The sequence below is a fragment of the Papilio xuthus genome, unplaced genomic scaffold (assembly GCF_000836235.2).
Source record: "Papilio xuthus unplaced genomic scaffold, Pxut_1.1 DF828952.1, whole genome shotgun sequence".
Lineage (NCBI taxonomy): Eukaryota > Metazoa > Arthropoda > Insecta > Lepidoptera > Papilionidae > Papilio > Papilio xuthus.
Genome location: NW_013529697.1, coordinates 4,974,116 through 4,996,214, shown reverse-complemented (window position 1 = coordinate 4,996,214; position 22,099 = coordinate 4,974,116). Strand labels below are relative to the sequence as shown.

Below are 22,099 nucleotides of genomic sequence, written 5' to 3'. Positions count from 1 at the left end.
CAGACGGCCTGGGAAGATGTTAGTTTATATGTTAAGTATATGTAGAGGAAATAGTATATTAACGATAAATTCACGTTTGAACGAAAAACTGTCCGTTTTTTTAAGTAAATAAAGGGACGATCGTAATATTTTTGAAACAAGTTAAATAACAGTGTCTGACACACACAAAAAAATATATATTAAGTAAACAAAATATGTATTAACTGTTGAAAATTTTATTATAACTCCAGTATTAGTTAGTATCTCCCCCGTACCTATTGTTTTAAACAATAAAATTCCACAAATTTCATATTATTTCAACAAACAGAAAATCAATTTTGGTATGTCCGAAAATTTGCCTTTTCATTCCACTTTGTTCTTAGCGATGAGATTTGGACGTGTCCCTCAACGCAGTTGTATGTCGACTGAACTTGCTAACACAATTTACTAACTTTTCGGTTTCTCGTAAATTATATCAGAGAGATTCAATTTACTTTAATATAATATTTTTGTCAATCAAATAAATACAAATATTTGGCTGTATATTCTAGGCACATAGCCTGTATATTATTAGGCTACATTAAGGCGGCGGCACCCAGCCTGAAAAATAGATTGAAATCAGTACTTATCGAGAGGGCTCTGTATTCGTACAGTACGTACAGTACTGTATTCGTACGAAGATTTTTTTCTGTGAATTTTTTTTGGAAATCGCTCTTTTACGTGTAATTTAAACATTACCAATAAATATTGTAGGAGAAGAAATTCAAAGATATGTGTAAAGTCAACCAACCCGCACTTGGCCAACGTGGTTGACTATGGCCTAATCACCCTTAACTTAGTACGGGTAGGCTCCGAGCCCATCGGTGGGGACGTATAGTGAGCTGATGATAATAAATAAAATAAAATTGTATTGTAAGGTATCACATATTTTTACTATGAAATTTAAGGTCAATTGATAACTCTATTCTGTTCTACAATTCTCTATAGATTATAATATTAACACTTTCAGCGGCAACAACTCCTCTATGCAAGTTCATATTCATAAAAGAAAATCATAATGGCATGGATTGTGCTAAATAATTTTGTATCGAACAGCCTTTAAAATTAAAATTTACACCTCCTCTACTACTTGAGACAAAACAATGACTAGTTAAGATAGCAGACGTTCTAAGCTGATTCCCTTAATTGACTAGATTCTCCAGCAAGTAGAGAATCTCTACCTACGTAATATCGTGTATTACTAGAGTATTTTTATTAATTTTTTACCTAATTATATATATTCTTTGCATGAATTTATTTTAATTTATATGCAGTAACTCGATATTTTCCTCTTAGCTGATTGTAGAAATCGGGAACATCAGTGGCAATTCAGTGGTTGTTTGTGGCGGGAGTCCTCACGTACTAATGTAACGAGATGTCGCAATTGCCAAGACTTCGTTACTGAGATTGTACAATGGACGATGGAGATTTTACTTTGATCGTCGACCAAATGTTATACGTAATTGTGTAAGAGGAAAGCAATGTCTTATCACGTACAATATTGTGGTGAATGATTCTGTATATATTACAAACTAGCTTCCGGCGACTCTGTCCGCGCTGAATTGAAAAAACGTAAATTTGTTAATAAAAAAAGCTATCATTGCTTGATATTAAAATATCTCTCGTATGCAAAAGCTCGTTTAATATTACAGTTGAATGATAAAATCATGAGTGTAGCGGATCAGAGATCGACAAGATTGCAATGCGGACTCGGCGCGTGACCTGCACATCGCTTGGAGCGTGAACTGATTTTCATCTCATGTTCGTTCTGGCTTGAAACTTACAAACGCGTAATACGTATTCGCCATTTTTGTTGGCCATTTCGTATCGGAATACATGTTATTCGAACCGACATATGTCAGTTCGGATCGACTGTTCGTTTAATTATTTTCATTTCTGTTTTTCAATTTATTTATTTCTGAGACTTAAATAACTGATATCTTACTAATATTATAAATGCGAATGTTCAGTGTGATGGATGGATGTTTGTTTGATGGTATCTTTATAACGGTTATATGCATCTCGCTGAAATTTGGCACAGATGTAGAACATAACCTGGAAGAACACATATGCTATAATACTATTTTTTTTAATTCCGTGTGTGCGTAGTCGCAGGCGACAGCTAGTGTCTTATAAGTAAATGAAAGTAATGCTTTAAAGTCTAAACCATACAAGTAGTTATAGGTTAAGTTAAGCAGATGTCATATTATTAAAAACTTAAGTCCGGATAAGAAATAATTAATCTAAGTTTATGGGTTTGCTGTTGGCTCTGGTATTTTTGGTTTTTCAACATTTGTACCTACCTAAGTTGGTAACAATATGGCTGTCGAGTCGGATATTAAATGTGACTGATTTTCGTAATAGAGATTCGTCCATTATCTATTTCAAAATAAATCGATTTATCGTGAACATCACCAAAACATTTTTTCATTGCTTCACGCTTATATTTTATGACTTTGTGAAACTTCCCTTCTTTAACTATTCTGTAAACGTATTTATTTGTGAGTCATATCTTTTAGTCCATTTATTTTTATACTGTTTTGTATTTCGGAAGTCACAGTGTACGAGTTTATTTCGTTTAAAACTCACAACAAGCATAGCAATAACAAACGTTGGACGTATAAGTACCTACTTCCCGTCGATTGCAGCTTTTTCAATGTTGCTTTCATAAAACGCGGACCGACCATATAATGCCATTGTTACACTTTTGAAGAGAACTCATAACAGTAGATTCCGATTTTATTGCAGTCGCGCGACGCAATATGCAACTGTGTAAAAGCGGTAAGGTCTCATCCTCTGCTACAATGGAGCCGGCTAAAATGCTTTAAATTGCAGTTATATACAAAGAACGTAAGACGTTCTTTGTTGGAAAAAGGTTAATATATAGACTCAATACTAAAGCTGTATATATTTTTAAATTTTGAAACTTGTTCTTAATCCTAATATTACATCTACGTCTACATCTATACTAATGCTTACGTCATCAAAATCAGAGTATCACTTTAACCTTTTGAGTGACTAGTGTAAATTTATCATTTTGCAATTATGTAGGCATATGCCTTGTTTGCATATTACAGTTGTTAATCAGTTCGGATGACTTAAATGTCCACTGCGGCGCATGTTTGAAGTTCTACCCAAGCTTGGCGCTTTTGGTTGCTTAAAATTAATTACGATGCAACTCATGTTAGGAAATTTATGCACAAGCTACTCGTACGTTTGTTGTAAAATCTAGCCGCAGTAATATGCGCGAATAAATCAAGGCGTGCATTTAATGCTGGTGTGTCGCTTATCTTACTAGATACAACTAAGTCTGTGTGGACTTCAGTTTAAACTGTAAGTTATGCGCGCACTGCAACGGCCAACATACCGATAAATACTCATGTAATTGCGCGTTTCCTTTTATACACAGACAAATGCACTGCGAACAATTTCACACATCCGCTTCGTAGCGAAATGCCGAATGAAAATTTCACGCTTTACTGTTTTTATGAAACTACTAGCTGCCGCTGGCAACCTCGTCCGTGCGCAATTAAAAAAAACTTAATTAGTAGCCTATGTGTTCTTCCAGACTATGTTCTACATCTATGCCAAATTTCAGCGAGATCCTTTGAGCCGTTGTGAAGATACCTTCAAACAAACATTTATCTATCCATCCCTTTAAAATTCGCAATTTTTTTTTTATTTATAATTTGTACTTTTAAAACAATGTGCTATTTGAAGGAATGGAATCAATGGAAATTCATTGCAAACTTAAATATATTAAGACATATATTAAGTGACCAATTAATCACATATTTTTTTTTGTTTATTAAATCTCAATTTTATTAAATGTTAAACTCCACCAGAGAAAAGAATTTTAATATTTTGTGGTCGGAATACAAAGAGGAAGTTTAAATGTTTAATTAATAACTTTTGGAGCTCGCTCATTATGTCAGAGTATGTAAATAATGTACCGAATAATTGTTTTAAGTGTTGTTAACGCCCGCGCGCCAATTCCACACGAGTAACCATATATACATATGTATTATGTGTGTCATATTTACATACAAACACAATTCATTTAAGTTAGTGAAAAAGTTATGTTATGTACAGTCAGCTCCATCAATATGTATACATTTTTAAACCTTAAGAAAATATGTATAAATGCATCCGTGAATATTCTTCCGACTATAATATGTTATTGACGAATTCATGCAAATAGCTTTTAAAATCGAAGAATTTTCACAAGTTGTAAATGTATACATGTGTGACAACTTGTAAGTTGTCCTGTTAATAAAATAAACAAAATAAAATATTTATGTACCTGACTGTACCAATTTAGAGAGTGTCAATGTACTGAAAATTTTGTCATAAACTTATACTTCGTTAAGATTTCTTATGTTATATATTTAAATTGTTTTTATTAGTCCTAAAAGAAATAAAAGTGTAACTATGTATTCTAAGCCACTCTGAACTATTTTCATAAAAAAACAAAACAGTTTTAAAATTAAAAAAATATTAAAGCAAATGCGGCGTTTCGTTTTGCTATTTATCCAAGAAGTCTGCTGGTGTATTTTGGCGACTACAGTATATATTAAAAAATACGCTAGAGAATTTTTCTTATATACCCGTGAGTCTCTATTTGTAGCAAGTTATATTCAAGTTCTAAATTTTACTTATGTACATTTTTAAATTAAATACAAGAATAATTTTTATAAACAGGATTTTATTTTTACTTCTATTTCGAGTATTAATAAAATTTGTAACATTTTTATATCAATTTTATTTGTTGCCGACAACGATGATAAGAGAAAACTAACTTCATGAAACAATTTTCACAATGAAGGAACACTTCTCCTACGAAGTTGGTATCGAGCAGCAAAACTTTAAAACGATATCTGAGATTAACTGTTATATTATTGTAGATTGTTTAAAGAAATTCATTATTCATGAGTAGCCATAAAAATAGGGGCGCTTCACTAATATCGATATATCTTTAATCTATCTAACCATAGACCAATGAAAGTTAATTATGTATTAAAAAGAGGCCTTCCTTAATTATCAGCACTTCGTCGGGCTTGAGCTCTGTTAATCCAGTGGTAACCCGCTAAGTCCATCAAGCTATTAAGGTATTTTGTTGAAAGGGAAAAAAGAGGAAATAAATACAATAGGGAATTCACAAAATCGATAGTCGTGATGGTTAAATTTCAAATATAGTTAAAGACAGGTCGTGAATGAAGCTTTAACAAAACCCTATTCAGTCGCTCAACAAAGGCGATGACAGGAATGGATTACGATGATAAATGAAATAACTAGTACTCTCGGCGGTTTCACGGCCTAAATCTCTCCCGTTTTCCCATCGATAAGGCTCGAAAGTCTCTGCTTTCCGATAACAATGTCTTCACGTCTATTAGCTTAATCGATAAAGTTTGAACGTTATCCGCCATTATACTCATATGCGAAAGTTATCCTTTGCTTAGCTCTCTGTGTATGTAAGTCATAAAATTTAACTTATGTAGTAAGTTTAATATGATTATTATTATGACTAGTTTTACGATTATAGCTAGTTAATTAGGTTATTGAAAAATTAGGTTTGAAAAAAATATGTTAATAAAAGATAAAAAAAATCTTTCGTTTTTTAGTGAAGTTATTTATAATTTATACCTATAAAACACATATAGAACATTTTATTGGGCTAGCATAAAGTTCCGGACAAACTCCTAATAAAATGCGCGTCAGCGGTGATCAGAGGTGGGTGTCAAACACACCTTTTTATATTTTTCCCATTGCGTTCAGTGGATGGGGAGTCGTAAAAACTTACCACTTCATCGAGTGGGTTTTTGTAAAATCGTGTTCTGTTCGGCAACATTCGTTGTACTTCGGATTCGCTCGACGCTTTTGGGCGGGCGGAAATTCAGTCGTCTTTCGCCACCGCCAAAGGATGACGTGTCTATAAAACTTTTCTAAGAGAATTAGTTATACATCGTTGTTAACACAGAAATTATCACTAATAAACATTTGATGTGTGTGCGCTGAATTAAAAACTTATAGTGAATTTAAAAAAAAATATGTAGAGAAAAAAGAAAGTGAAGTTTGTGACTTTTAATGTGATGTACTTGTGAATAAAATTATTGACTTGTATACAGTCGGAATGATGTTGGGGTGGCTTAATAAAAGTATAGCATTCTCTCTTTATAAGGTAAGATTGAATCTTTAAATTGCTCCCCCAAATATTCGGGGAAATTAAATTAAATTCTATATTTAAATATCATCTTGTATTTAGTAATAACTTTTGAACTACTTTTAGCGTTGTTCATTCATTTTGTTATACTTATTAATAGTTGCGATTGTCCATGACTTCATCAGCGTGGAATAACAAATATATAAAAAAAACAATACCATAAGTTACTCCTACATAAATCAGTTACCTTTCAGTCCAAGTCCCATCAAAATTGGTCCAGCCGTTTTGGAAATTTCCCGGAACAAACGCGGACTTGCGTAGGCACTGACAAAAATTTCAAAAAATTGTTGTTTGTTTTTTAAAGTATCTTTTACACTTAACATTAATTTAGTTCGATATTGCATGCCACTCGATCTTTTTGATTGTGTAGACAAGTAAGGAGTTAATGTAACATGTAAGTAATCAAACAGATAACATTTGACTATCCTATGACTTAAAGGATGAACATTACATGTTTTTTAAATTATGAATTTCATACAGAATTCATAGAATTGGATATGGAAAGTAGGTAAATGGAAATTAAACAAACTTGATTATAACATGTGGCTTGGCGTCTGACAGAAAAGTGGCGCAAAATGGAAAAGGTTTTTAAATTCATCATAATAACTAAGGGCTCAGAGCCTACCCTAAGTTAGGGGTAATTAGGCCATAGTCAAATTAAAGCCTTTTAAATTCGAGAAACTCATTTATAATGTGATAACTTATTTAGGGACAGTGCTCTAGAACTCTATGTGCGTAGTGTCATTACATTTATAAAGCTTTGCACGAAAATTTCGAGGTGAACATTTAGAATTGGAATAACATGAAATTAATAAAAAACTCATTAAACCGTTTTTAAATTAGCGATATGCCAGTAGCTTTGTATTCGAATAATGTTGATTCTACTCTTTCATAACTCTCTTCTTTCATATTTGAATATTGTGTTTTATTTATATTATATTTATTATTTAAAAGTGTACTACAAAGTTTTGATGCTAATAGTAAAGCAAAATTCCATCTAGTTTAAAAGGTTTTTGAGATATAACTGGTTGGTACATAAATTTTAAAAGCTTTCGTTTTTCGTAACGGCTCGAAAGCTTTTTAGTTAATTAATCTGCTACAGAACTAGGAACACATCCGAAATCAGACGTCGATAACAAACAAACGAATAGAGCGGACATCACCATTTGTTCACGTTCGCACGACGACATTTCAACATCTGTGTAACCCATTTAAATGTCACCCTCCGCTGTGCTTTCTGTCAGAGTCGCAGCCTAGAGCAAGTATGAAAATATTGTAACATCTTTTTTTCACAATTATATAATACTAGCTGTCGCCCGCGACACCGTCCGCACGGAATAAAATTAAGTTAATAAGTAGTCTATGTGTTCTTGCAGACTATTTCTACATCAATGCCAAATTTCAGCTGGATCCGTTCAGCTGTTCCGGCGATACCTTCAAACATCCGTCCATCCATCCAAATATTCACATTTATAATATTTGTAAGATTTTCATATACTGGCTAACTTTCGCCAGCGGTGTAGATATCGATCTTCATCATCATCAGCCTGGCTATCACCTCTACGGATGGTAGCATGCTGAACGTGCTACTGCTTCCTTACAAATATCAGCCGTCATATCTGACTTCACTCGCTTTTTACGCATATCTTCTTTTACATAATCCATCCATACTTAGATCTTACTCTACCTATGGACACGGTTAATCCATCATGATAATATAATATAGACCATCTTATTTTTTATTTTTTCTATGATCAATGAAGAGTGGTAAGAATTGAATTTAAAAAGAAATCGTTGAATATTTAAGGTTGAGCTTTATAACTTACTAGCTGTCGCTCGCGATTCCGTCCGCGCGGAATTAAAAAAAATATAGTTAGTAACCTGTGTGTTCTTCTAGACTATGTTTTATATGTATGCCAAATTTCATCGAGATCCATTCAGCCGTTTTGGAGATATCTTCAAACAATCCATCCATCTGAACATTCGCATTTATAATATTAATAAGATAAATTATTAACACGATGTGTTTCTGTAATCTACACCATTTTTGCCTATTAGCTCATTAATGCATTGAAATATAATATAGTAAATGGCATGGAATAAAATAATTGTATAAAAAGGGAATAATATTAACAGAAAGTATTAAAAATAACGACGAGCTTCAACAGTTATTTAATGATTAAAATACAATATCTGTCTGGCAGTTTATTCAGTGGGAGCTTAGTCCGGATTTATGTTCTTTAATGAATTTCCGATGGAATATATTGATTGTATTGAGTACGAATTTAAATAGGTTTGTTATGATTTACCTTCTCGATTTAATAACCTTTCTATTCCGTCAATATTATACTTTGATAACGTACATAATTGAAGGCGTCGGTGGTCCAGGAGTTAAGCACTTGACTTGCAATCTGTAAGTCCTGGGTTCGAATCCCTGTACCAATGTGTTTTTCGAGCCCAATGTGCCCCTCAGTGAGGACGTATAGTGAGCTGATGATGACATAAAATAGTTCTTATTTACTTATCTAGATTTTTTTTCGTGTAAGCAATATTGTAGGTCGCGAGAATCATAAAGATAGGTATATCAAATTTAATTTTAATAGTCATATTGAGAATGCCAACTGAAAGTAAATGAAAATTTCATGGATACTTGTAAGTATATTTTGCAGTAAAATATGGTGTCAATTAATTATTAAGTAGTCGCATAGTCATCTTCACTAAGGGGACTATTAATGAGCCTTAGTGCGATAGTAACCCAAAATTTACTCTATACCATGTCTTTTCCATGTAATTAAAAACTTAAGCTGGTATAAAACTGACAAGGCGTTTGCAAGTAAACTGAAACATAATGAAATACAGAAATTTGAACATTATTTTCTTTGAACTGGTTATTTGGAGGTTTCTTGCAAGAGATGTCTAGCGCCGGGCGCAGTGTGATTCATTATGACTAATTAGAGGAGACTTGTGACTTTGCTATTCATTTTAACTTGGAAAGCATTACCGTTTCGTTTCTTTGTAGTTTGACTGTGACAAATTAACATCGTGTTTTTAATGGCGTTATTTTTAAGCACACCCAAAAGTGTTATTCATTATGAAAAAAATAATTGGATTGTTTTCACTATTAAAATGTTTTTAACAAGAGTTTTTGTAATTACAATAACGTTCGTGGCTCTATTTTGAATGGTAATTATAATTTGTTATGTATGGTCATTTAAATGTTTAATTGTCAATTACATTCACGTTTTTACGAGCCACAAGCGTAAACTATTTTTTTTTATTCGCTGTTACATCGTTATATTTTCGCTGTATATATATTTGATTTCGACTAATCTAAAATCCCGTGATACAAACTTATGACGAGTTTAGCAACATTTATTTCCACTTACTAAATGGAATTCGATCGTGTTTTGTTAATATAAAAGTAAAATAAAATAAGCCTTTATTGCTGTTATAAAATAATACGATAACTTTTTTTAAAATTTATAATCAGAATGCAATGAAACGGAAACAGAACACGATAAGAATGATAAATTAGAAAACAAAAGTTATACAAATAATATTAAACACTTTTCTCATTCACTATCCTCCAATTCTCTTGTAATCTAATTTAGTCATCCTCTTAGATCTCGTAAAACAGCTTGTCTTTCGACAAAGGCCTCCTCTGATATTCTCTCACTCTATCTTTTGCGATGTTAACATAAAACTAAACAACAATTACTCATGAATTTAACAAATTTGTCGTCGATGTTGAATTATTAATGATAATATTCGTGACCGCGGAGAGATTACGCTCGCCTGTTCAATACCTCTATTATCCCAAACCATTCGTCATTATTTACTCTGACCCTTCGGGACCAGTTTTATATGTGGTATAAATTTCATGTTCTGATTTCTTTCTGATTGTTCACAATCGTCCCTTGATACTTTCTGATCGGATACAAAGATATCTTTGATATAAAAGAATCAAAGTCGTTTTTCTTTTATTAAGCACTAGCTATCGCCCGTGACTCCGTCCGCGCGGAATTGAAAAAAAAAATTGATAGTTTATGTATTCTTTCTACCTATACAACTCCTATGCCATATTCATCGGATCTGATAAGCCGCTCTGCAGATACCTCCTAACAAACATTCATCCATCCATACGTGCAAACATTCGCATTTATAATAGTAAGATAAGATCTTCTGTAATGATTCTTTTATTTTTAAACATCTACTTTTATTTATTATGCCGGCTGCAAGTTCTTTCAAAAAGGTTTATTTTACTTTCTTTATAAATATGAACATAATAATAACAATCGAATTAACTCAATGTAATGTAAATTTAAATTATTTCAAGACGATGAATTAAAACATATTATAAAAAGTGGAACTTGAACTAAAATATAATCGAATTTAAAGATGCAAGAATGTATACTATTTAGTTTTTAAGGAAACTATAGCATAATATATGGTTATAGGATAGTTGGCCAGTTCGTAAGCCACTAAGTGGATTAGTGCGAAAAGCCCGTCTTAGTGGGCACGCGCGTCACTCGGTAGTCATTCCTTCACGTAATCTAGTTGCCAAGCGAATGCTTGGCTGTGATATTGTGATTCTAAGTTCGATTTTAATCAGAGCATAACATTTAAAATTCTATTAATCATCATCAGGTCACTATTCAACCCTTCTGAGGGGATCGGAGCCAGGCCTAAGTCAAGGGTTGCTCAAGGTCGTTAAAAAATCTATTAATATCATTAAAATCATGTAAATATCAAATTATTCTCACTTAATCATTAGACGTGTGTTAATAGAAGACACATTTTGTTTTAGGGACCTAATTACACGATCGAAGGATGGATTTAAGGGTACGTGAAAGTATTATTCTGATTAAGTTATCACATAAAAATCCTAACGTGAACAATTTCTCTAAACTTAAGCCATAGATTCGGCTTTCACTGTGTTAGAAGTACGTGACTCCAAGAACTCGGAGTATAACTCATTCCCTTTGAGAAGTATTCACATTTAGATAATCCTGTAGGAAATTATAGGATACAGATAACTTTGAGAGCAATATAGACGGGTAGCAATACTAGCTGTCACCCGCGACTCCGTCTGAGGAGAATAAAAAAAAACTTCATTAGTAGTCTATGTGTTCTTTCATACTACGGTCTACAGCTATGCTAAATTTCTGCGAGATCCATACAGCAGTTCTGCAGATACCTTCCAACAAACATCCATCCATATAAACTTTCACATAACATTTATAATATTAGTAAGAAGTAAGATATTACTGTTTACGAGCATAGTGGTCTTATAAATAATATTTAATAAAAAAAAACATTAAAAATAATAGAGAAAATTACAATTAGTAAACACATCGTAAATACTTGTCAGCAATACATCCAAATGTCAGTACAAAATATTTTATAACGCGGCCTACAAATGTAACGCGGTTGTTCCCTACGGTCATCTTAGGAAGAGTATGGCTAAAGGGTCGCTTTAAGTATTTAGCTCATCGGACCTCGGTGTGGTATGGCCAGGCTATATATCCTTCATGGAAAAATATCCGTAAAATAAATAAAAATAATTGATACTGCTCGTCGTTTTTACAAAATACATCTTACTGTATTTTGTAAAAACAGAAGTAGAATTTTACTTTGTAGTATTTTTTTTTGAATTTCAATTTTACAAAGACGATTCGCTTTACATCATTATCATCACTATGATAATTTCTTGGCCTAATTTCAAAAGAAATTTCCCCGATATGGGTAGGAAATAATCGTCTTTGACTGTTAATTTTGTTGGTATCACATCAACTTTTTCAAGTTCTATTGATTTCAGTTATTATAATTAAGTAGTTATTAAGATAAACAGATGATTACCCACAAAAATTTCAACTTGTGATTATAATAATAACATAATAGAAAATCATCCTTTTAGTATGATACTGAGATTATCAAACATATCACGTATGCATATCATAGCTCGTTCGTAGTACTACAAGCAAACAGTAAACATAGTTATCAAAAGCTAACGTGGATACGCTGAAATGTTACTATCCATTTTAGTCATGTAAGTTTTCGTAATCAAATCTTAAGAATGTAAGTTGTTAGGCATAATCCCTAATATACTGAATACTGAATTTGTTTGGTTAAAACAGAGAACTATATGTTTTGTATTTTTTAAGTCAGTCATTATGAAAATTATGATAAGTAAAATTATGCATAATCGTAAAACCTCTTTAGTTTTAGTTTATTTTTCTTAAGTATTTTTTTGTGCTATAATTTAAGAATGCTGGATGAATGATGTCTTTAGATGAATTAGAAAAAAAAGTAAAACATAATTCTTTTCTTACTCGTCGTTGCGATTTTAAGTATGATTGACATATTTATTTAAAAAAATATCCTGTTTCTTCAAACTGGTCTCTCATAAACAGATTTAACACTAAGCATGTGGTTGTAAGTTATTTAAATCGACAACAAATACCTTTTACCCTTTTATTTATTGAGTGGGGAATTAAAAGCGGTCATCGCACCTGTGTGTGAATCATTTCTCGATATGCAAACCGTCGACAATATTTCAAAAATACACGAGGATGTTCAAATTGCTTTTCAATACGAATCGATATAAAACAATGATCTAGTTTTAATTAGCTTTAAAAACATTTCTTCATAATATGGTACGTAATGAGATTAAAAATGCATATTACACTCATTTTAAAACATGGAATACACAAAATTTTTCAGGTTAATTCAAATGCTTCGTGATAAATAATTCATTTAACACGCAGGTTCAGTAAAAACACTATTATCTGCCGTACAGAGTCAAATGTGCAACTAACTAGTTGAATATTTGACTTTTTAAGGTAGGCAACGAATATGCAATTGCGTATATCTATGGCCAACGGTCACTTCGCTATTACTGCGATTTCAGGTTCGCTCATTTGCCACCTTATGATAAAAAAACTCCAAAACTACTTTAGTATAGCATAGTCGTTTAGTTTAAATCTGCTGCTTAAATAAAAATAAAAAGACTGAGTGTGATACTCTGAATAATTATCACCTTATAAAATTTTTGTAAGTATTTAAAAAAGCAAACGCAATAACCGTGAACACCTCTTTGCAAGTTCCTTTAATATTAAAATGTTAGACGGCATCATGTGGTACTTTGGGAAATTGTGAATAATTTTCTAAAAGCCAGAAGAACACACCTGCTGCCTTGCTAACATCTTAAAGCTTACGTATTTGCTTTTTCCTTGATCTTTCAGTTAAATAACAAAATGTGACAAATTTTAACACGTTCATTTAGAAGCGTAAGTAACATTAACAAATCGATCTAAAGGTCCAAAGAACGGGAATGATATAAAAAAAATTCACATGCAATTTTCAATGAAAAAAAAAATATTTTTTCTCTTTATTTTTTAAGGACTTTCATTCTTTTAAACATGTCAGTCCCATAACAACTTACTTAGAATATTATTACAAACTACAAGTATACAAGTAAGCAATAAAAAAATATAAGTAAGGATAATAATAGACAAAATAAAAAAAAATTACAATTTGCTCTTGACACTGCTGGAAATGAAAAATTGATTCAAAGTAGACAAAGTTCAAGAATATTATCGTCATGTTGGTATACCGCTATTCTTATTAAAAGTAATATAATTCTGTGGCGGCACATTCAGTGTTAGATATAATATTTAAACAACGTCGAAGTATCGGTTATGAATATTTCATTTTTCAATCCAACATCCAGACGTATCTTGTGACACGGGTAGCGGTACACCGGGCAAATGTAGGTCAGAATAATAACTTAGTTTAACTAGATGTCAGGCATGGAGCACTGCATAATCTAACTCGCATTTGTACGTAACAATTGTATTTCGTGAGCAATGCAAACATTAGTCTATATATACATATAATAAAAACGAAATGTCTTGAAGTAATATAGAAAAAAATCATATCTCACACAAACGATGTTTTTGCCTTGCTTATAACGAAAAACCAATTATTAAATTATTTTGTATGTCTGTCTGACTGGGTAATATCCGAAAATGCTCTGCCAATTTTGACGTAAAGGTAGCTTAGGATACGTCCATATTTAGGCTCCTTTGTAATACATTTTATAAACAAAGTTTTGTAACAAAATTAGTAACAATATTGGTTCTTTTCAGTTCCTAGATCATAAAGTTTCATAGCAAGATGTGCTAGAAGTTAAAAACAATCCCATTATTTAAATAGTTAGATATAATTGCTTTTATAAAAGACGTAGGTTGATAAAGCAAATATGTATTAAAGCTAAGACATTTTCTTACTTACATTGTTACGACAGGATTATAAATTTCATCCTATCTTTGAATATATCTTAGAAATAGGATAAGATGTATATTGAAATGGTTTCTCAAGAAATCCGGGAATTGAATCATTTTCAACATTTACGTTAAAATCAAACGGCGACATAAGCGTCAGATGGAAAACGGAATTCGACGAAAAGATTACGCAAAAATAGGATTAAGAAATTCGTTATTTCGTTTTCACTTTGAATTTTATTACGTTGCTTTCGCTCGTATGTTTTGATCAACAAACGTGTAGATTTTCTTTATAAATGTAATTCTGGATTATAATTTCATTTTATGTATTGCCATGAAATAAAATTTAGCAATTTAATAACCTACATACCATTATATGTACCTCTGTTTTCTCTTCCGACTCTACAGACTAATATTAAAAATCTTTCTTTTGAATTCGTTCAGCGACTGTTTCTGAAACGAGTTAAATCATGTATACAGGGTGTTTTCATTAACTTACTTACTATATACGTTCATAACTATATACTTACTTCTTAAAAAACTTAGTAATGTTAGAAATGCGAACGTTTATATGGATGGATGGATGTTTGTTATGTAGAATCTTTAGAACGGCTTAACGGATCTTGATAAAATTTGGCACAGATGTAGAGCAGTATGGAAGAATTCATAGGCATATTGTTCTTTTTGTAATTCCCTGCGGACGGAGTCACAGGCGGCCGCTAGCACGATAAAGTTAGGCAAATTGTAATCAATTAACTACTTTTTAAAATTTGTTTCAACGCGTGAAAATGAAAGGTAGCTTTGGTTATTTTCCTAACAAATTTAGAATGTATAAGCCACAAGGTAATTTGGTGAAGGTTTTCGTTGGGTACGTTTGTAGATTACGGTGAGCCGGGTCGTGTGATTAGGTACATATTGGAATGCTAATCACATTGGCCTTTTTGTTATGATTTTACGGTTTTGTTTTTATGCAATAAAACAGTACACCTTCTTAACTTCTATTGATCAAAGTAATAAGCTTAGTTGAGTAAATTTAACCTTAATTATCCACGAAAATAAATATTATATATAATTTGCTATAGATGTCCTTCAAAATACTCGTTAAATACATTAAAGTAATTGCTTGTTATGTACACTAGGATCGTGACATATTGAATGTTAGGTGTTAAACCTAACATTCAATAAGTTAACCTTCGGTTGTGTGTGTTAGTGTTTTGTTTACGTATTTTTTTATTATCACAAGTCTGTGTTTTATTTTAGTCTTTGGCCGTGATACGTTTTAAAATGTTAATTATTTTTTGCTTAGCTTCTGGGGCCTCTTTACAATAATAATTATTTATAGTTACATTGTTATATTTATCGTGCTGGATTTCATATTGCGTGCGATTATGAATAATGTTACCTGAAAATCATCACTGTGTTAAGTCACGCAATACACTTCAAGCTCCTTTTGCTACTATATTATTATATTGATTAATGTTTTTAATATTCCATGATTTTGATCTTATATTAAGAACTCATTAAAAGCCAATGAAGCTTAAGGGACAGACATAAAAGTCCATCGTAAGACCTGTCCTGACCTGTGTATTGGACGGATCGGAATATTGGGCCACCAAGGTGTTGGATGAAAGAAGATTGCATGTACCTGAAATGCGTATGCTGGGATGGATGTGCGGTGTGACAAGAAAGGTTAAAGTTAAAAATGTGTATATTAGAGGAAGTTTGAAAGTAGCGCCAGTGATCGAGAAATTGAGGAGTAAAAGATTAGCGTGATTTGGACATGTTTTGCGGAGGGATTATGATGATATAAGCAAAAAAGTAATGAGATTGAATGTGGATGGCTACAAAGGTAGAGGAAGATCAAAAAAAGTATGGAATGATTGTGTGAAAGAGGATATGCGTAGGAAGGAGGTAGATTCGGATATGACGGCTGATAGAGATGTGTGGAGGAGTAGTACATACTGTGCCGAAAGGTTTATTAAGGTATATAAAGGTTTATTAAGAATAAGAAAGTTGATTAAGGAATCATTAAAGTTTAAATTAAACTGTAACATATCTGTAGTTGTGATTCTACCCACTCTTATTATATTTTTCCTTTAAACTATTAGAAACTCGAAACTTCAACAAGTTATGGGACATAGGTTATTTGCATTCGATTCCACAATACACCAAAGACAAAGCGAAACAACATTGTAAACTGGAGAACCACTATCGGGAACTGAAATCCAATCTATATCCGAAACCTGGCTACTAATGACAATTGTATTTGGTTTCTTTGTCAACCACAATATAGTATTTAGTATGGATAGTGTCATTATATACGATTTTTTAAATTGTTTTATATTATAGTAAAAAAGAACATGTTTTGAATAACTTAATTTAGGTGAAAATAGTCCTTTCCTATCGTGGATATCCTTCCGTTTCCTATTTCTTAATTCGAATGTTTGGTATAAGGTTCATTATTGCTATTTTTCTATATAATCAGGTTCATATAATCTTGTGTCTTTATTTAATTTTTGTACATTTTCTCTCTATGTATTCTTTATAAAATCTTATTTTTTGCCTCAATATTACTTCGTAAATGTAAATAAAAGTTTACAATTTTTTTCTTATCTTTTTGCTGACAAACAAATTGTTTTCAACGTGAAAAATATTATTTGGATTCGCTTAAATGTGAACGCTGCTATTGAAAAGCGTCGACGGAATGATAAAATGTTTTCGTTATTTTTGTTTTTAACTTTTCGAGTTTTTTTTGTTGTCCGAGCCTTACTGATATTGAGTTAGATATTTATTCAAAAGAAGCAGGAGATGAAAAAATAAGTAGTTATTTGAGACTTTGAAATTAAGATTGAATCTTTCCTTTAACAATTATGTATGGGATATTTGTTAAATTAATATTTTATATATTATTTTATAGCGTGGTTTTGTCTATTAAGATAACATTGATTAAAAAAAACTTAATTAATACCCTAGTACATTGATACCCTACATAGAGGAAAAGATCCTGAATAATTTTTACATTCAAATGACTACGCGCGATGTTAGAGTCACGCAATAGCGTGATACAAAAGGGGTGGCCTATAATTACACAGCGAATGACCCATGTTTTCATACCAACACGCAAATGCTATCTTAATAAAAAGTATCCTAACACAGAGACGAACTTACTTTATTAAGTTGGAGATTTATGAAGTGTTCGAAGTTCTCTAGACCTTTTGTTACTTTGTACCAAATGGTCACGAAAACTTATTTTATTATAAACATGGGGATACAAAAATCTGTATTACGTAAAATTATGAAAAAAAATGTCAAAAATGTCGGTACCATTGTATAATATGGATACTCTAAGGTTATTTAAATATATAATCCTACTAATATTATAAATGCGAATGTTTGAATGGATAGACGTTTGTTTGAAGGTATCTTTAGAACGGTAGTATTGATGTCACTGAAAGCATTCATGTAGAAAATAATCTTGAAGAACACATAGGTTATTTTTTTAATACCACGCGGATGGAGTCGCGAGCGATAGATAGTTTTTCAATAAAAAACAGAATTATTCAAGAAAAATTAAATAAAACCTCACTTATATCCCCCAAGTATCTAAATCACGAGCAACCTACGATTCTAAACGATAATTCCATGGTTTCTTGTTTTATTTGTGTCATGTGGTTTTCATAGAGACCGTTTTCTGCAATTCAGAGCGTATAACAAATTCCTTTTACGCAAATTACTATTCAAATTCACAATCCACCGACTGAAGAAACGATATAGTGTTAAAAATACCTTAGCTTTTTAATTTTTTTGTAATAATTTAATGACAATTAATGAGCTTATTTTCTTTGCAGTTCTTGCGGCCTGCATCTACAAAAACGTCGTCAAAAATAAAAATTTAAGGTTCGTATTTAACCTATTCAGAAAACTACTTGTTTGAGATTTACATTGACTGTTAAATTCATTGCAAGCACAGCATCTCGCCAATTAGTCTTGCTTCACATAATAGTGAGTGACAATCTGTGGAGAACAAATGTAAAAAGTCGTGGAGTAAATAAAATAACTCACAATTAACATCTTAATAATAAAATTGAAACGACCAAAACATAATGATAAAGTCATGATAATACTATTTTTTTTATTCATCAGGAGCATCGCAACACAGGGTATGACGCTCAGTAACCAAGAAGAAAGGAGCGGCGCAGGGTGAACTGGCGCGTGTTATGTTGGTGTTGTTGATGCTCGTGTCGGCGGCGGCCATCAGCGCAGAATGTCCCCGCCACTGTGAGTGCAAATGGCGCAGTGGGAAGGAATCAGCTCTGTGTGCCCGCGCGGGCCTAACCGCCGTCCCTCCCCGGCTCGACCCAACGACTCAACTGCTTGACCTCTCCGAGAACCGCCTACCAACTCTCCGTGATGATGCTTTTGCATCAGCTGGCCTACTAAATCTACAACGCTTATATTTACCAGCCTGCAACGTCCGAATGATTCGACAGTACGCATTCCGTGCTCTAGTGAATTTAGTCGAGCTGGACCTTTCGCGGAACAGGCTGGACGCTGTGCCGTCACAAACTTTTGGTTCTATACCTGAACTCCGGGAGCTAAGGCTCAATGGGAATCCTATTACAAAAATTAAGGATGATGCGTTTATTGCTCTACCCCATCTTGTAAGGTTAACTCTTAGTGGATGTAAAATATCGGAAATAGAGCCTCGGGGATTTATTGGACTAGAGGCATCTTTAGAATATCTTGAACTAAGTAAAAATAAATTACAAGTTCTTCATGTTGCCGTTCTGGCGCCGTTACGATCTCTGAAAGGTTTAGAGTTAGCGAGCAATCCATGGGAATGTACGTGCGCGTTGAGGCCAATGCGCGATTGGATGATTAGAAGAAACGTACCAGCAACGGTCGTACCAGAATGCGCTCTGCCACCTCGATTAATGTCACAATCATGGGATCGTCTCGACCTGGAGGATTTCGCATGTATACCAGAAGTTAGCAGTGCGTCAACCACTTTTAAAGGCACTGAAGGAGAACAGGTGACTTTAGTTTGTCGGGTAACAGGTGTTCCAGCACCGAGAGTTCGTTGGATTCGAGCTGGTCGTTTACTTGCGAATACTACATCTACGAATGTCAATTCTGGTAGAGCTTTTATACTACGTAGTGAAGGACAAACGAGTAATTTAACTATCAGGTCGGCAGACATGCAAGATGCCGGTTTTTACATGTGTAGTGCGGAAAATCGTGCCGGTAAAGCAGAAGTGACTTTAAATTTAACTGTAGAAAAAAAATCTCAGACTAAAGGTTTTGGAGGACGTGCGTTAATGGCAGGAATGGCTGTGTCGGCAGTGGTAGTGTTAAGTTCTTGTTTAATAGGACTATGTGCGTATGAAACTAGGAAGAAAAGACAATTGGATAGGTGGAATGAACAAATTGTGACTCCAAATCATCATGATAATAACTATGAAAAGATTGAGGCTAGTTACAAAAGTGTTTCTGAGATACCCCGTGTTGTGTCTTCTGAAAACGGGAATCGGAAAAGAGGAGATTACAGGAATGTTCCCTCACACGATCCGGAGGAGGAATTCGAGTCGTATGGACAAGTAATACGGGAGGAACGAGATGCACCCCATACTCCTCCTATGGAGACTAGCTGGCGACGGAATAAATTTGAGCCATCAAGGAGAAACGGTGATACAGAACCAGATTTGCACATACCTCGTGTCAGCAATTTTAACATAAGGTAATTTTTTGTTTTATGCTTATACTGCTAGTGATTATAACGAGTAATGCTAGTATTCTTTTTGACTAAAATAGTAAGCTCTATTTTATTTTAATGACACTAATATAAATCTTCTTAAAATTGTTTGGTACTCAACTACTAAAATCACAAAAAAAAATTCTGTGAATACTTCTTAGTTTCCTTTTTATTAATAAAGAGGAAAAATATTGCCTTTTATTCCGAAGTCAATGATAACTTGTCAGGAAAAATTATGCATAAAAACATAATGTTCATTTTTACTCTAGCTCATTTATATGTCGTAATTATTATAAGTTAAAAAACGTTGTTGTCTTTAATCCGTCGAAAGTTAAAATATTAATAATGAACTCAACAACCCATGATAAGTCCGGTTACTCTTATACTCGTAAATGTTACTTATCAAGTGGTGCTAACTAAAATACATAATATTGGGTTGCACTCAATTGTAAAGTCAATATATTTTATATTATCGGGTAAATAAAAGAAGTGTATATTTCATTGTTTTCAGAACTGATACAACCGACTCGATGCCAAGCTCCAATTCGACGGGAGTGCTGAGCGGTCACGTAGAAATTTTATCCGATAGCAATCGTTTCAATAACAACCCTCGCTCTTGTACCCGGCCACGGGCACGCGATCGCTTAGACAACGATCTATCTGGAAGCGACAGCGAGAAAAATTATCCAGATCTTATAGAAATGAGCGCTCTCGGTACAACCAGCTACCTACGCAATGAAATAAAACATGACCCCTACTACTTTTATACGATACCTCGAAGAAAAGACGGTGATAGTCGAAGTCCACTTTTAAGTAGTCGGAGAAACAGCTCCGGTGGAGATTCTATTAACCTTAACGATAGAAACTATGATAAATCTCATCAGAGAGCTGCCAGTCGTCGCTCTAGTAGTTTTTTAGATCTATCGGTGGGTGGTAGTCGCATGCGTCGTAATCCCAGTCTGCCGGCGTCCCCTTCTAGAGAACAGTCCACCCTTCCGTCCGCTACTCCGCTTTTAGATTTATCGGGGCTTCGAGATTATTCGCGTGCCGGTCAACGGTTGGAGGACTTTGACTTTCGAGCGTCGCAGCTTGAGAAATTTCTAGAAGAGTACAGATGTTTAAGGGAACAACTTTCCAAGATGAAAGAGACGAGAGAAAATTTGCAAAGAACGAGAGCGGCAGAAAATGACGAGCTAAGAACAGTTTTAAGAGGGAAACCCAGTATAGCTGTAACGGAATCGTCTTCATCGGTGGCGATGGCCGACGCCGCCTCGCCGCTGGCCCTGAGCCCGCCAGAGTACAAGCCGCAGCAACCGCGGCCGGACTGGCTGACCAGCCTCCTATATCGTAATTAGGTTAATGTAAGAAATTGTAAATACTCTTATTTGAACTGAAGATATAAATATAAGCAATTAAATTGTTTGTAAGCGAAGTGATATATGTAGTGTCATTCTTTAAAAGTTGAAATAAATTTGAAATCAAACAATTTTAAATATTTATTTTTTTATAACCATAAAATCTACATACTAAAATGCAATCATTTTCAAAAGGATCAAATATGACAGAGAGTAGGGATATAATTGCAATGCAAAAATATATTTACTTTATTACATGTATTCTTCATGAATATTCTACAATAATATTAACTATAAGTCAGTTCATTATTTACAAAAATTAGTACAAATGGGGTATCATGTTTTCAGTTATCTTGGCGTGTGTATCTGTATAGAACACAATTTTTGGTATAGCGTGGCGTAGTGATGGACGGGCACTATGTAGCGCGCCGATAACCTTGAGCGACCAAAATATTTGATGCGAGTTATA

At 33.2% G+C, this 22,099-nt stretch overlaps 1 protein-coding gene across 1 annotated transcript; it reads left to right on the top strand.

Annotated features, from left to right (window-relative positions):
* The first annotated feature begins 5,959 nt into the window (after positions 1 to 5,959).
* Positions 5,960 to 21,707, top strand: LOC106124559 (uncharacterized). The gene is made up of 4 exons (XM_013321354.1): positions 5,960 to 6,196; positions 18,372 to 18,420; positions 18,667 to 20,260; positions 20,787 to 21,707. Exons 3-4 carry the CDS (start codon positions 18,741 to 18,743, stop codon positions 21,628 to 21,630), a joined length of 2,364 nt encoding a protein of 787 aa, XP_013176808.1. The 5' UTR covers positions 5,960 to 6,196; positions 18,372 to 18,420; positions 18,667 to 18,740; the 3' UTR covers positions 21,631 to 21,707.
* Positions 21,708 to 22,099: the final 392 nt, after the last annotated feature.